Source organism: Leptonychotes weddellii, chromosome 6, assembly GCF_054177405.1.
Source record: "Leptonychotes weddellii isolate Sample4059 chromosome 6, ASM5417740v2, whole genome shotgun sequence".
Lineage (NCBI taxonomy): Eukaryota > Metazoa > Chordata > Mammalia > Carnivora > Phocidae > Leptonychotes > Leptonychotes weddellii.
Genome location: NC_138374.1, coordinates 69922837 through 69937718, shown reverse-complemented (window position 1 = coordinate 69937718; position 14882 = coordinate 69922837). Strand labels below are relative to the sequence as shown.

General features: G+C 43.8%; 1 protein-coding gene across 2 annotated transcripts in view; it reads left to right on the top strand.

Annotated features, from left to right (window-relative positions):
- Positions 1-1160: 1160 nt before the first annotated feature.
- The window catches only part of LIPM (lipase family member M), a 15861-nt gene continuing 2139 nt past the window's right edge, over positions 1161-14882 (top strand). The window contains exons 1-8 of one of the 2 annotated variants that reach the window (XM_006732609.3): positions 1161-1476; positions 4163-4280; positions 7256-7454; positions 8298-8407; positions 10681-10817; positions 11197-11343; positions 12394-12465; positions 13665-13736. In XM_006732609.3, coding sequence (XP_006732672.1) covers positions 1378-1476; positions 4163-4280; positions 7256-7454; positions 8298-8407; positions 10681-10817; positions 11197-11343; positions 12394-12465; positions 13665-13736 — 954 coding nt within the window. In that variant the 5' untranslated portion in view covers positions 1161-1377. Of the gene's footprint in view, positions 1477-4162; positions 4281-7255; positions 7470-8297; positions 8408-10680; positions 10818-11196; positions 11344-12393; positions 12466-13664; positions 13737-14882 lie in introns of both variants that reach the window. The other variant, XM_081824367.1, reaches the window with a different exon arrangement.

The window sequence follows — 14882 nt, the reverse complement described above, 5'->3', positions numbered from 1 at the left end:
TCAGTCCAGATTAAGAGCTTCAGGCTTTCCTCATTACACCTCTGCAGCTTAGCAGAGGTGAGGCTGAGACCGTGGGCAGTACCTTCTCACAGACTCACCTGTCCTGTTCCAGCTTCGGTTCCTTCACCAACCACATTCCAGATGTCTCTAAATTAGTGTGGTTGCTGTTAGCTCAGTTCTGAAGAGCTGATGTAAAAGCAAAGAAATATAATACTTCAAAGAATGCTTTTTTTGTCTTAAATTCTAACACATTCTTTACTTAAAATGACAAGAAGTCTATCCTCCTGGCCTGCTTAAACAATAGTAGGGTAAGGAAGTGCTCACATTGCCACACAGTTGACCCAATTGGGACATTTCGTTTGTGAAAATAACTAGGCTGCAACTCACTTTAGTTATTGCAGATGATTTAATTGCCAGGTATTTGTCTCATTAATCTCTTGGCATTAGCTGGTGATTATAACCCAAAATAAAACTTTTTGCATGTGTCTGTTTAGTTGAGGGACATAGAAATGGCCTAAATGTGGAAGATTTGTTTTCTTCCAATCAATGATCTCACCCATCGCTAAAAAGAGAAAATGTCCTATCATTTCTTGACATGTTAAAGAAAACTACTTATCAGTACACTGATCTGCAATAAAAGGACTGATCGGGGGGGGGGGCACTTGGGTGACTCAGTGGGTGAAGCACCTGCCTTGGGCTCAGGTCATGATACCGGGGTCCTGGGATCGAACCCTGCATTGAGCTCTCTGCTCAGGGGGGATCCTGCTTCTCCCTCTCCCTCTGTGTGCTCTCTTACTTTTTGTCTCCCCGTCCTCAAATAAATCAGTACAATCTTAAAAAAAAAAAAAAAAAGGACTGATCATTGAAGCCTTGGAATGTGGCTATAGAAGCTTACAATATTTGCTGCAGACTCGGTATCTTTCCACCCTCCAAAGAAAGACAAAAACTAGGAAAAAAAGAAAAAAGATCTTCCCTGTGGTTCCTATTTCCTGATGATGAAGAACAGGGGTTTTATGGGCTGTATCATATGCACATAACTCCAGGTGGCATCAAAGAAAGTTCTACACAGCCAGGAGTTGAGGGTTGGTGACTGTGAGTTCTGGGAGGACTGGGAGGGGCCTGGTGGCACTGAGACATCCTGCGCCACGTTTCCATTCTGCTTCGAGCTCTTTTCTTCCTGTCAACCAAGATTGTTGAATTTGTTTCTGAATTTAGGGGAGGAATCCTGGACGGAACATATAGGAAACAGCTTTTAAAGCTGTAGATCCTTCTGACATTAGGATTAGTGGTGATACTGCCAGAAAAAAAAATAAATGCTGATGTTGGATCTTGCCAAAAATCTTGTCAAGAGTGTGGATTGTCTCACACAGAACGGAGATGTGGCTTCTGATTCTGGTGGCGTATTTGTTCCAAAGAAATGTGAATTCAGGATGTATGCCAACTAAAGCCGTGGATCCAGAAGCTTTCATGAATATTGTAAGTTGGGATTTTTCTGTGTTTGGGGGGAAATGAAGTCGTTCACATGCTAACTTGTGCATCTGTGTATTATCTGCATTATATATTATAATTCTATGTGGTGGTGATTTTTGCTAGCAGAGCATAGTTATAATTAAGCATGTTGTACTGGGAAGAATGCTAACCTGGGTATGTGTCAACCTTCGTCCTCCTTGAACAAATTCAGTAAACTCAGGTGAATGACTTAATCCCTTTGCCCCAAGCGCAAGGTAATCTTTCTTGGATTCTTGGGTTCGTTCTACGAGCAGAGAAATCATTGTGGCATCTTGAGCCACACCCAGGCCCTTGGCAATTCCACTTTATCTGTGATTTTTATTCCTTTTCTACTTGCTCAGTCCTCCCTTCCTACTGTCAGGACGCCGGCTTCTAGTAGCATCTGTCCGCCATACCCTCTTTTGGACTGGGACCTCAGTCGACTGGCCTTGGTAAAATCTAGAGGGCCTCATGTACGTAAGGCTCATGAACGATGTGACATCTTTTTAGGTATCCCAGAGTGCTGGGCTTACTTTCAAGTTCTGGGTTGAGTTTAGGAATGCCCACCATATAGTTATACTTACCCCTTGGCAGACACGGTGATCAAAAGCTGTCAAGGTACAGCCCGGTCAGTGGATGGTATCATCCCCATTTTTCAAATCAAGGACCTGAGAATAAGGGGCTATAAGCAACTTAAGTTAGGCCACGCCACTGGCAGGTAGCAGAGCCGCAATTTAGAGCCGGGCCTGCCTGGACACAAAGCTCATAATTATAACCAACGTGCAATCAACCCTCCCAGGTGAGGAGAGGCTCCCGCCAGCTCACTGGCCCTGGGAAGATCCCACACACATTCCTCTGAGTTATTGCATGGAGGCAATGTCTTCAGCTATAGGCAGAGCCGGTCTCCCCGAACCTCACCTACTGGGTGTGCCCAGCACTGGGCGCTGTTGGGTCTTCAGGAGCCCTAATACCAAAACCCATTAAATCAGACTCTGCCATTGAGTGTTTATGCCTGGAGAAGCAAAGTAAAATAGGAAATCCATATAATTACTGGGATACATTCGATGAAATAGAATACGAGTGGTTCAGAGCCTGAATGGGTTTGATTCTGTAGATGGATTTCTGTGGATATAATCTATCCTATATTTTGGGATACAACTGGCTTCTTGCTTGTTTCTTTCTAGCTAGTGTTAATTGAGCACCTAACAGGCCTTTGATACTGTACTAGTCAGTGAGATTCCAGAGAGATCTACGAATGCCAAAGGACCCCAGTTCATGGAACTTAGGATCTAACAGGGAAAATAGACCCCCAGTTACTAATTACAAGAGCAGTGAAATCGAGGAAGAAAATGTAGATGAGGGGGACGTAATCCAGGGAATTCAGGAAAGTTTTTCTGGAAAAAGATCTCTTAAGCTGAAGTCTGCAAATAAATAGGAGTTACTTGAGAGGTGAAGGTGATTTTTAATTCTAGTAGTCACTGATGCTCATTGAATGCCTACTACATTCCAGGTAACCTAGTGAGTATTATATATGTGCACTGTCTCTTCACATTCCTTGCCAGAACCCCATGGAGTAAAGACTATTGCTATACCTGACTTGCAGATGAGTAAATTGAGGAACAGGGACAGGTTAACTATTTTCCCAAGATCACATAGCTAGTTTGTGTTAGAACCAGGATTAAAACTCAAGCAGGGAGACCTCAGGGCCTTTCTCTTAACTACTATGCCCCTTTTCCCTTGCACTACACTAGGCATTTCACCCCTGGCTTTCTCCTCTCTTGGTCCTGTTAAAGCTGCGAGAAATGATTCCTTCCTCGGGGTGATGAGGGTGGGTGGGAATAGGGAGGTTACTGAAGAGATTTCTGAAGCTTCATATTTTACAAAGAGTTTCCACATGTAATGACTGGGTAGAGTAGAGGTCCTTAAACAGGGATCCATATACAGGCAACCAGGAATCGGGAACCCCTGAGAGTAAATAGAAAAAATGTGTCTGTGTGTCCATGTGCATATTCATTTTTATAGTTCTCCTCAAATTCCCTGAGGGATCCCTGACCTAAAAATGTTAAGAGCTACCGCTCTCGAATCTATGATTCTCAGAGATGAAAAGAATTGTAGGGAACGCGTGGTCTAAAGGTTCTCATAAGCAGTCCTAAGAAGAACGCCTCAATGGGTGCATTATAATTACCTGGTCCCTAACCTGAAGTGAGCCCAGGAATCTGTAGGTTTAAGTGCCCCCAGATAATTTTGGCATGCACACAGGCTTTGGAATCAGTCTTCTGGTCTAGTGGTTTTTAAACATTACAGTGAATCAGAATTTCCAAAGGAGCTTATTAAAACACAAATTGCTGGGCCCCATCCTCAGAGTTCCCAATTCAATCAGTTTGGGTGGAAACTGATCATTTGTATCTCTAGCAAGGGCCCAAGTGATGCTGAGCCTTTTGGTCAAGGGCCCACACTTTGAGAACCATTGTTCTCGTCCAGTCTCTACATTAAAGGCAAAGAAAGTGAGTACTAGAGAGGGCTGGCTAGTTTTTCTAAGATAACATGAGTAACGAGGGAAAAGATGGGATCCCTTTCTATATCTTCCAGAGTCAAGGAAGCTACTTGTTACTTTTGGATCACTGAGACTATAGCCATACAGAACTGAACTCAAAAGACACTACCTTTTCCTTAGAGCGAAATCATCCAACATCAAGGCTACCCTTGTGAGGAGTATGAAGTTGTGACAGAAGATGGGTACATCCTTTCAGTTAACAGAATTCCTCAAGGCCCAGCGCAACTTAAGAAGACAGGTATGATTCACCCCCATGCGGCCCCAACATGGCAGCCTTCTCTATAGTAATGATTTCCTTGTGGTTTGTGTGTGTACAGGGGAGTCTGGGTTCTTGTTATAGACTGGGGCCCATTGTTTGAGCCAAAGATAGCTTCACTCCCCCATCCTCCCCATCAACACCACCCCATTTATCCCAAATATCCTGAATGATTTCAAAGAAACGTAACGTTTGCTTTAAAACAAAAAAAGACCTTCAAGAAAGGTCCATTTCTTGACCCTTTCTAGCACTTAACCCATTCCCCAAACCCCTCTTATATAGATATTCTAGAATATCCACTGATGGTCTCTCGAACAGACCATATCAACCCCTACTCATGAAGAATGCAAACTCCAACATGGCACCCGGTGCCCACCCCTGCGTACTCTGTATTCCCCATCCAAATAGCACTTTAAGTATTTGAGATGTTGCTCAGCTTTTCACTGAAGTTTTTTAAGCATCAGGCAATAGATGTACATTTTTAATTTTCTGATACATTTCTTCAATTCATATAGTCCCATTTTTTGTATATGGGATTTTCAGCTATTGCTGGTTTTTAAAAAATATTCACATTCATTACCAATGAAAGTGTTCTGTATTCCTTTGAATACTCTAGCTTTACATTTATAGCAGCAACTACAGTGTTTGTCATGAGTACAGATAACACAATTTCATACTATGTTCTTTCTAAAAGCCAGCTCTGATGGCTTGTGCTTTATTTGCATTAGTTTCTCTTAACTTCCACAATAATCTGAAGAAACTGCCACTCACAGAGGTTAAGTAACTTGTCCGGAAGGTCTCTGCTAGCACTTGCTAGAATATTGTAAAACCCACAGTCAAATCAAGACCTGTCTGCCACTCTAGCCCATATTCTCAACTAGGACCAGAGACTGCCGGGCAAACGCTATCATCTTCGGCATAAACAAGCTTCAGGGCTCTGTTTTATTCCAGTTCACACGTGTGCAGCTTTTTAAAAACCAGCTTTTTTTTTTTATATCAGCTGCATAGCTGTGCCTTCTGTATGTCCAGCATGCTCCAACCTCAGTGCGTTTGAAGCAGCCCCTTGCCACCTAGTAGAGTCCGGCCCCTTATCCTGCTACATTCCCTGCAGCACTTACCACCTGGCAGGATAGACAACTTGCTGGTTTATTATCTGTCTCCCCCAACCAGAATGTAAACTCACTGGGAGCTGGGACTTGATTTTGTTGCAGGCTATACAGGCAGTGCCTAAAAAAACGCCACGCACATTCTAGGTGCCAATAAATATGTGTGGAATGAACGAATGAACGAATGAATGAATTTTATACAAATAAACAGAGAGCCTGGAGATGCAGAGAGAACTTTTCAGTGAGCCCCACAAATCCTAGGAGGTAAGCAAGGCACAGCTCTCCCAAGCAATCGAATGACTGTGGTGGTGCCCGAGCTCACAGGTCACCTGCACCCCCATTCATGGATGGAGTTTCTATTCTCACATCCTGTTTACTTACACTGTTCACTTACCGCCCCAGAGTTTGGGAGTTCAAGGTATCCATCCATCTGCCCTTTTGGTCCAGTTGGTGCAGAATACTCCCCTCTAGTGGCCAGTGTTGTTCCTGCAGCTCCTGTTGGCCTCTTCAAGGACCCAGTAGGTTGGGTTGTATCCTGATCCCCTTCTCTATAAAGAAGGATGTTCTCTTCTATCATCACAATACATTCAGCAAGAGTAGAAATTAACATTGATTGATATTAGTATCTACTGCACATCCCATATTCAAATGTTCAGTTATACCAGTCCTTTGTGTTTGCTTTTCTTCCTGGTCAGTAGTCTCATCCACGGTCATATGCCACATTTAGTCTTCATGACTTTTTGTCTCCTTTATGAACTGAAACAATTTCTCAAGTTTTGTCTCTTTTGACCTCTACATTTTTAAAGAGTTTTTGGGCAGTCATTTTATAGAACGCTCTTCAGTTTGGTTTGTCCGATGTTTCTTCAAGATGTGATTCAGGTTATACATTTTGGTCCGAATACGGCAGAAGTGAAGTTGTGTCCTCAGCATGTCACATCATGAAGCACGTGATAATGGCTTATTCCAATATTGGTGATATTCACTTTATTTAAAAAAATTCTTTTCATCTCAGCTTTGTGGATATATAATTGGCAAATAAAATAGCATATATTTAAAGTGTACAATGTGGGGCACCTGGATGGCTCAGTTCGTTAAGTGTCTGACTCTTGATTTCATCTCCGGTCATGATCTCAGGATCACGAGCGACCATGGGTCCCTGAGACCCTGACCTGAGATCACGACCTGAGCCGCAATCAAGAGTCAGATGCTTAACCAACTGAGCCACCCAGGCGCCCCTAGACTCACTCATTCTTAATTTATTCACTGGGATACGATTTATAGCTATCATTATTTATTTTGAGTCTCAAATTTTCCCATATTTGGTCAGTGGGAGCTCCTTCAAGCTGGCTTGTGAATCTTTTTGACATGAAGGGCCCGTAATCATTAAACCATTATACATTATGGTATAAATATATATATATGCATTATATATACATTTATAATTATGTAATATTTAATTATATTTATAATCACATAATTACCTTAATAATTAGACTATACTATGTCCTGGGCACTTCCAATATTCTCAGTGGTGCCCAGACACACTGAGTGAGAGTAAGAACTACAGGAAGACAACAATGGAAGCCAAACTCTACTGATTCTTTCTCTATGCCAGGTGTTGTCACATCTGTTCCCTGTGCACTATTTTATTTAGTTGTAACAAAAATCCTGTTTTTCTGATGAGGAAATCAAGAGACAGACAGGTTAAGTGGCCAACTAATATAACTGATCTAACAAGCAGCTAAATCAAAATTTGAACACGGGTCTGTTGAACTTGAAAATGCTTGCACACTAGAGGGTAACAAGGAAGGTGGAGAACATGTCTCATGGCTGAAATTCTCTTGCACGTAGGTCCGAGGCCAGTGGTGTTACTGCAGCATGGCCTGAATGGGGACGCCAGCCACTGGATCTTCAACCTGCCCAACAGCAGCCTGGGCTTCATTCTGGCAGACGCTGGTTTTGACGTGTGGCTGGGGAATAGCAGGGGGAACACCTGGTCTCGGAAACACAAGACCCTCTCCGTAGACCAAGATGAGTTCTGGGCTTTCAGGTATACTGAGTGGAGGCAGACACAGATGTCTTTGGGAGAACCCAGTAAAGAATATGGCTCCTAGCATTTGGATGATTTACTTTGGCTGGGTCATCAATATCCTACCAAGATAGACCCAATTGTTTTAATTTGGGGGAAGTAGAGGGAGGGACTGGGTTTCCCTAATAGAAGAATGGGTCTGGCTAATAGGGTGAGATGGTGGTTGGTGTCAGGTGGTTGAGAGAAGGTGTAGGTCCACATCCTTGCAGATGCGTACCCTGGGACTAACTCCCCCCTGAGTAATGACAAGAACTGGCACCCCCAGAAAGAGATGAGATCAGACAACATTAGAGGTATCGGGGAAACTATTAAGCCTTAGGGACCATCAATTTGGCTAATACATATCTCAGGGTCTTACAAAAGATTTTTAATGTTTTTATGTAAATTACCTATTGGCATTCAACCTGCTCTTCATCCATGTCATCGGAGAAGGGCCCCTGCAGCATTTTTAATCCTTTCTGTACAAATGAATTTGTTCAGCCAGGTGTTGCTTTGCTAACTGTATAGCAGGACACCTTCACTAGGCGGTAGATCATGTGCTCAGTAAATATTCCTTAAAGATGATTATCGCTCTGTGATACTATCTGGAGAAACAGCAGGGTACAAATAGTGCAAATAGTCTGTGAGCCCAGAGGCTCCCATGTGTCACGGGTGGGAAACAAGTCCATCCTGAGGGTCTCGAGGGGCACGGTCACAAGCTGGTGGGGCTGACGACTCGGGTGCTTGTTTGTAAACCCCAGGGGCTGCTTTCGTTGTTTCTGATTCTAATTTTTCATGTAACTTTGTCTTTTCCCCCCCTTATAGTTATGATGAGATGGCTAAGTTTGACCTTCCTGCAGTCATAAACTTTATTTTGCAGAAAACCGGCCAGGAAAAGATCTATTATGTCGGCTATTCACAGGGCACCACCATGGGTAGGTTCGATGGGAGCAGGTTTGTACAGTCAGGGATGTGGGCATATGGCGCACAGCAGTGCCTGGGGTCTGGCACCCGACCTTGTCTCAGCTCTGGCCCTGACCTCTTTGGTGATTCTGAGGGCTATGGAAGTCGGGGACGAAAGTAGCAGAAGGAGCAAGGGCTCTGGAGGCAGACAGATGTGGGATTAGATCACATCTGGCTCTACCACCTCCTAGGTGAATGTCTTTGAGTGAATTGTCCAACCCCTGTGGTCTCAGTTTCCTCGTCTACAAAATGAAGATAGTAACTCCCTCGTAGGGGAGTTAGAGGTGTTCGAACTATTCAGGGACAATGTGGATCAGCTCTGTGAAGGCAGGGGTTTCGTCTAAGACACAAGTCTAAGAGAAGTTTCTGGCACAGAGTGTGCACTCAAATAAATAAACATAAACAGTAAGCATGGTGGTCACATTACAGACAGGACGGCTGGCGGATTTCATTCAAGTCTTGTTCCTTCCCTTCTAAGGCCAATGTCTGGAATTTCGTGCTGTTGTCCTTTTGCTTTTGGTGAATTTATGAGAAACCTTAACTCACGGCCCCTGTAGGATACAGGTCATCAATGGGGAGAACGGGAGTGGAGGCTGTGTCCTCTGGCTCTCTCTCAGACCAAAGGCAGTAGGAAAAGTGTTTGGCTTAGACCAGGATAAGGAAGGGCGCAGTGTATGTCATGGGGAGAAGGTTCTCCCTGGGAAGGCTGAGAGCACTCTTTACCTTCACCCTGAGCCAAACCCATAGGGGAAGGCCAGGGTATGGAATGCTGAGGAGACAGGTGAGCACACCCCCCTGGAACTCAGGGCAGGAGTTCAGTGGGCTTATTTTTATTTGGTGCTTTCTGGCGAATGAAAAGAGTCTGATTTTCACATTTTCCTCTCTGGATTTTCCAACAACATTAAATGGCTCTGGGGATGCCACGTCTCACCACACACTTGACAGAAAGCAAGCTGAGGTGTTAATCCCCCGCTCTTGCTCTAATGGCTAGAGGCCTCTGAGAGTTTCTTTGCTCTACACTCAAATTGTCCAGCTTGACATTAAGATAAAGGTGCTGATGATGAAGCCAAATGCCATTTCGAGAAGCAAAAGGGGGCAAAAAAGCATGGGATTCTTCTAGCTGTCAACCATGGAGCTCTTTAGATGGAGAACCTGTACTAACTTTGCATAAAGAGAAAGTATCGCTGGGAGAAGTTAGTGAGAGTTCTCAAACTTGACATTTGAGAGGAGTTCTAATAGGGTCACAATCCAGTTGGAATAGAGTTTAATGGAGTTCCCACCCAATCCTACTGATGGTACACCTGGGAGAGCAAGAGGAACAAGTCACTCTTGGGCCTGCCTTTGCATGGGGCTAGCAAGCTTAATCATGTGGAGGGAAAAGTTGAGAAGGATGCATTCTTCATGAATACTCACTCACCCCCAGGAACCGGGGTGGGTTGGGGGGAGGGAGTCACGTGATACTAGTCTTCTTCTGCCCCGCTCCCCTCCCACTCAAGCTGCAGATATCAGCCAAGCTAGGGAGTGCAGAGATGTAGAGTATTTCAAATACAGTGACCACGCCCTGGCTCTAATGATAGCCTTTTTTCTCGCCAAGGCTCCACAGGAATGGTCCCTACCTGGTGATAATTCAGAGACTTTCATAGGCTTAGAAACTGGGGCACAGACTGATTTAGCCAGGGCCCCAGACCTGATCTATGACAAAAGTAAGAGTTAGGATCCAGTTCAGTAGACAACTGGTTTTTGAGATCATGTTACAGTTTGGGTTCCAGAAAAGGTAGGAATCAATGAGACCGGCAGAAACCCTGCTATCCCAACACCCATTTTATTACAGAACCTGCTTGTTACTGATCAACAGGCGATTTCTCTAATTCTCAGTTCTGTTCACTGTAAAGTAGAGATTTGTTAAAAACACCTCATAAGAATCTGAGAATTCAATGAGATAAGAACAACAAAAGTGCCCTGAAAAGTGTCTGGCACATAGTTACTTCTCTGTATATATATTTTCTCAAAGTCCATACTATTGGACTCAATAGTTTAATTCAATAATGCAGTGAGAACCTACTAGCTGGAAAAGATATGCCAGGTGTTGGCTACTGGTGTTTTCCCCTTCAAGGAGCTTATACTTTCCCAGGACAGTTAAGACCCAATTACACATAGTTACTGAAATAACTTGATAAAAGTACAGTCAGCATCTATGGGTTCTGGGATAGGCAATATCCACACTGACATATCTCTTCTCTTGTAGGCTTTGTTGCTTTTTCCACCATGCCAGAACTGGCTCAGAAAATCAAAATGTATTTTGCTTTAGCACCCATAGCCACTATTAAACATACAAAAAGCCCTGGTGCCAAATTTCTGTTGCTGCCGGATATGATGATCAAGGTATGTGACTCCTCAGATAAATCTTTGTCTGCGTAGACGAGTCCTCCAACCCAGTTTGCTAAGACATACAGACAGCCCCGACATACAATAGCTCGACTTCATGATCTTTTGACTTTATGATGATGCACAAGCGATACGCAATCAGTAGAAACCATACTTTGAATTTTAAATGTTGATCTTTTCCTGACCTAGTGATATTTGAGACAAACCTCTCTCGTGATGCTGGGCAGCAGCCAGAGCTCCCAGGTTTTGATTTACAATATTTTCAACTTATGATGGGCTCCATTATAAGTTTTGGAAGATCTGTATGCTTTTAAATTAGACTCACTTCTTTTCGACTCTGATGTAATGACTACGATTCCATGTCATATTTTTACAGGGACTGTTTGGCAGAAAAGAATTTCTGTACCAGACCAGATTCTTCAGACAGTTTGCTATTTACCTGTGTGGTCAGATGATTATCGATCAGATTTGTAGCAACTTCTTGTTTCTTATGGGAGGATTTAATACAAACAATATGAACATGGTAAGTGGGAGCCTAGTCAATTCTTAGTTTTCCAAAGCAAAGCGAGGAGTGAGTCTCACCTCCTGAGAGTGAGCTAATGCCAGGGGAGACTTATTCCATTTTCTTCAAACCATACTAACATGCAGAAAACACTTCAACACAGGCTGAGTCAAGGTTGACATAAGGGCATCGCTAGACATTGATGTCATAGATTTGGAGGCGGAGAAGAGTATGCACAACGATTTGGGGTTATACCCTTAGGATGACACCGGGGAAGGGAAGGAAGCAGGATTTGGTAGATTGAAAACATCAAGCTGTTATGCAGTCTCTGTGGGAATCTCAATTGATGTGAAGATGGGGAGACCCTTCTAAGCTGTCCTAAGTTACAGTGAGAGGGTAGGTCTTTATACTCGCAGCTCAACCTGTCACTTGCTACAGATGTCGCCAGGGGAGACGCTGGGCAGGGCAGCTGTCTGCACCTGGGGTGGCCCCCCAAGGAAGCCTGATAGTGGGGTGCTGTCTGCCAGCAGCACCTCTAGAAGCTGGAGGAATATATCTTTCACTTCTGAAGATTTTTTTCCTTTTTTCTTAACAATATGATTAATCGCTACCATTCGATACGCACTTATTATGTACCAGGCTAAGTGATTCCCTGTAACAATCCTATAAGACAGGTATGATCAATAGCCTCCTTTTACAGACTAGTGTCCTGAGATTTAAGGCATTCAATAACTCCCAAATCGACCTAAAAATTGAATGGTAGAGGTAGGATTTGAATACAGACCCAATTCTAGAGCCCTCATCCTTAATTATTCTGGTAAAGTTTTTTAAAAGAAGAAGTCAGATGTCTAAAGAGAAGCTCTTCTCAGATGAAAAAATACAGGTGCCCGGGGATACACCTAGTGGCATTTTTTATTTATTGCGTGTGTGTATATTACTGATTCGTGAATAATTGCTGATAACTTGATGATATTCCTATTTCTCAATCTGACACCCTGGAGACGTGGTCTTGACAAGATGCATGTTTTGTGAGTTTTCCATGCCCCACAAACCACTCGTGTTTTGTTACAGAGCCGAGCAAATGTGTATGTCGCTCACACTCTGGCCGGAACGTCTGTGCAAAATATCCTACACTGGAGCCAGGTAGGAATGCTAACTCTGTTGTCTTTGCCAAGGGTCTCTGTGTATTTTCTCTGGAGCAGTCAAAGGATGTCCTTTTGACAGCCCAGGTGTTATTTCACATTTATTCCAAAATGGACAATGATCTTGGCAATGCTGTTTCGACCGTGAATTTGATCCAGAACACTGAATCTTTTCAGGAGATGGTGGGGGGGAGGGTTGGCCCAAGGAATCTTTGGTGGACCTTAAGAGTGTGACTTCAGATGAAGCTGGAGATCACGTTTCCATTCTCCTTTTCGGCTTCTCCAGCACAATGGTCGAGTGGTAATAAAAATGCGAAGAAGGCAGGACCTAATTCACAGGAGTCCTTGGGCTGCAGATTTCATCCGCAGTCACAGAAGGGAGGGTCCCGATCACCAGTCACAGGAACTGTCTCTGGGGGCAGTGGGGCAGATCTCGGATCATCTGGAACTCACTCCAGGACAGTGTGGGTGCTAATTATTGCTTCACCTATAAAGAAGCACTGTGCCTAATATTGCTCATTATAGATGATACTGAAGAGTGGTTGATTTGCTGTGGAAGGGAGGATGGAGATAAAGACAGAGAGCTAGAGCGTAGTTAACCTTAGATTCTCAACTACTACAACCACAGCCTCGTTGAAAAAAAAAATGTAGGGCTCCTAATTCAAGCAGAAAGTTTTAAGCATACTGAGGGTGAACTTTAAAAATCATAAATATCGGTCCTATCTGTTTCTCTAACGATTTAGAGCCTAAATTGTTCCTCTAAGGTCATGGCTCTATTTGCGTGTGTGTGAGTGTGTGTGCGTGTGTACGGGGAGCGAGACTTTACAATGAAAAGGAAAGAAGAATTCTGAATTGGATGAAATTTTGGTCACCTTCTCCCTGAATCACCACACGGCACGGCGCTAGGGGGCGCTCTCCCGTGGCAGCCTGCGGAGACAGCCACCTACACACAGACTACATCAGGGATGCACTTCCTGGAGTTGTAGGACAAGGTGGCAAGTGCGTCTCCAGTGCATTTTCCTCCCCGAAGGAGCCTTACTCGCCCTTACGCTCTCTCGAAGGTTATCCTAACACCGAGTGGAAGAGCCTCCTCAGCTTTTGCCCTCCAATTGGCTTACGACTGCAGACTTGGTAGCACCTGCTCATCCCACCCTTATCCAGGGATGCATTTGAAGGCCATGTCAATTTGTTTCCTTTTAGGCACTGAGTTCCGGGGAATTCCGGGCATTTGACTGGGGGAACGAGACCAAAAATCTGGAGAAAGGCAATCAGGTAAGAAAATCAAACACATCCTTTTGAAATAAATGGGAGGGAAGTTATAATGACAGTTTTTTGTAGAGGCAGGGATCAAATCTGAGTTCGGGCTTGACTCCATTTGAAGAGAGAGAAGTTCACAGCTTCGCCAAGAGGCTTCCTGCTTTCATAACAGAGTAGGAGAACTTTCCTGATGAGTCGGCCGCCATGAACAAGGCACTTGGGCTTCTAAGGAGCAAGTTGGGGTAGATATGGTGAAGGGAAAAGTGTAGACTCTGGTGGTCACTAGAAGGATCCTCTTAGGGTCAAAAGATAAAAATAAAAAACAAAACCAGGGATGAAGATGGCAGGAACGAGTTTGCTTCATAGCACATAAAAGGGCCTTCAGTGGCAAGTGAGGGTTGCTTGTGAGTCCTGCCTCCATCCTACCACCTGTGGGGTCATGGATAGGCTGCTTTCATTCTGCAGACCCCAATGTCTTTATCTTTAAAAATTATTGGACTGGGGTGCCTGGGTGACTCAGTCGGTTAAGCGTCCGACTCTTGATCTCAGCTCAGGTCTTGATCTCAGGGTCATGAGTGCAAGCCCAGCATTGGGCTCCAAGCTGGGTGTGGAGCCTATTTAAAATAATAATAATAATTATTATTATTAGACTAGATAATCCTTAAGAGTTCTGCTGGTCACACTTTTAATGCATCTGTCATTTGCAAGGGAAAAATGTGAAAAGGTATTACATTATCTAGGAAAATGCACAGCCAATGCCCTAGAATAAAATGAACAGCTGTGGAGAGTCAGAAGTGGGTGCTATACTCTTCTGAGCATAACATCCCCACTGAAGATTATTGGTTAGCTAGTGTATGAATACAAACAAATGCTGACCATACAAACATAAAGCCAGAGGGAGCCCAATGGACAGAGGCCAACCCCTGAGAGTCTTGGATCATACGTAACATCCACTCCCGTACATCAGTCTAGATATAAAAGCCTAGGAAATCAGACAGACTGGGGAGTGCCCTGACCAGCAAACTCTAAGTCACGGGCATCAGCTACTTTTTATTAGGTGCTTCTTCAATGTTTCCTAATACATGTCTTTGGAGAAAGCATTCCGGCTCCGAGATGGTTTTAATTTATCAGCATTAATGTTTTAAATTCTAGAGAAAGCAG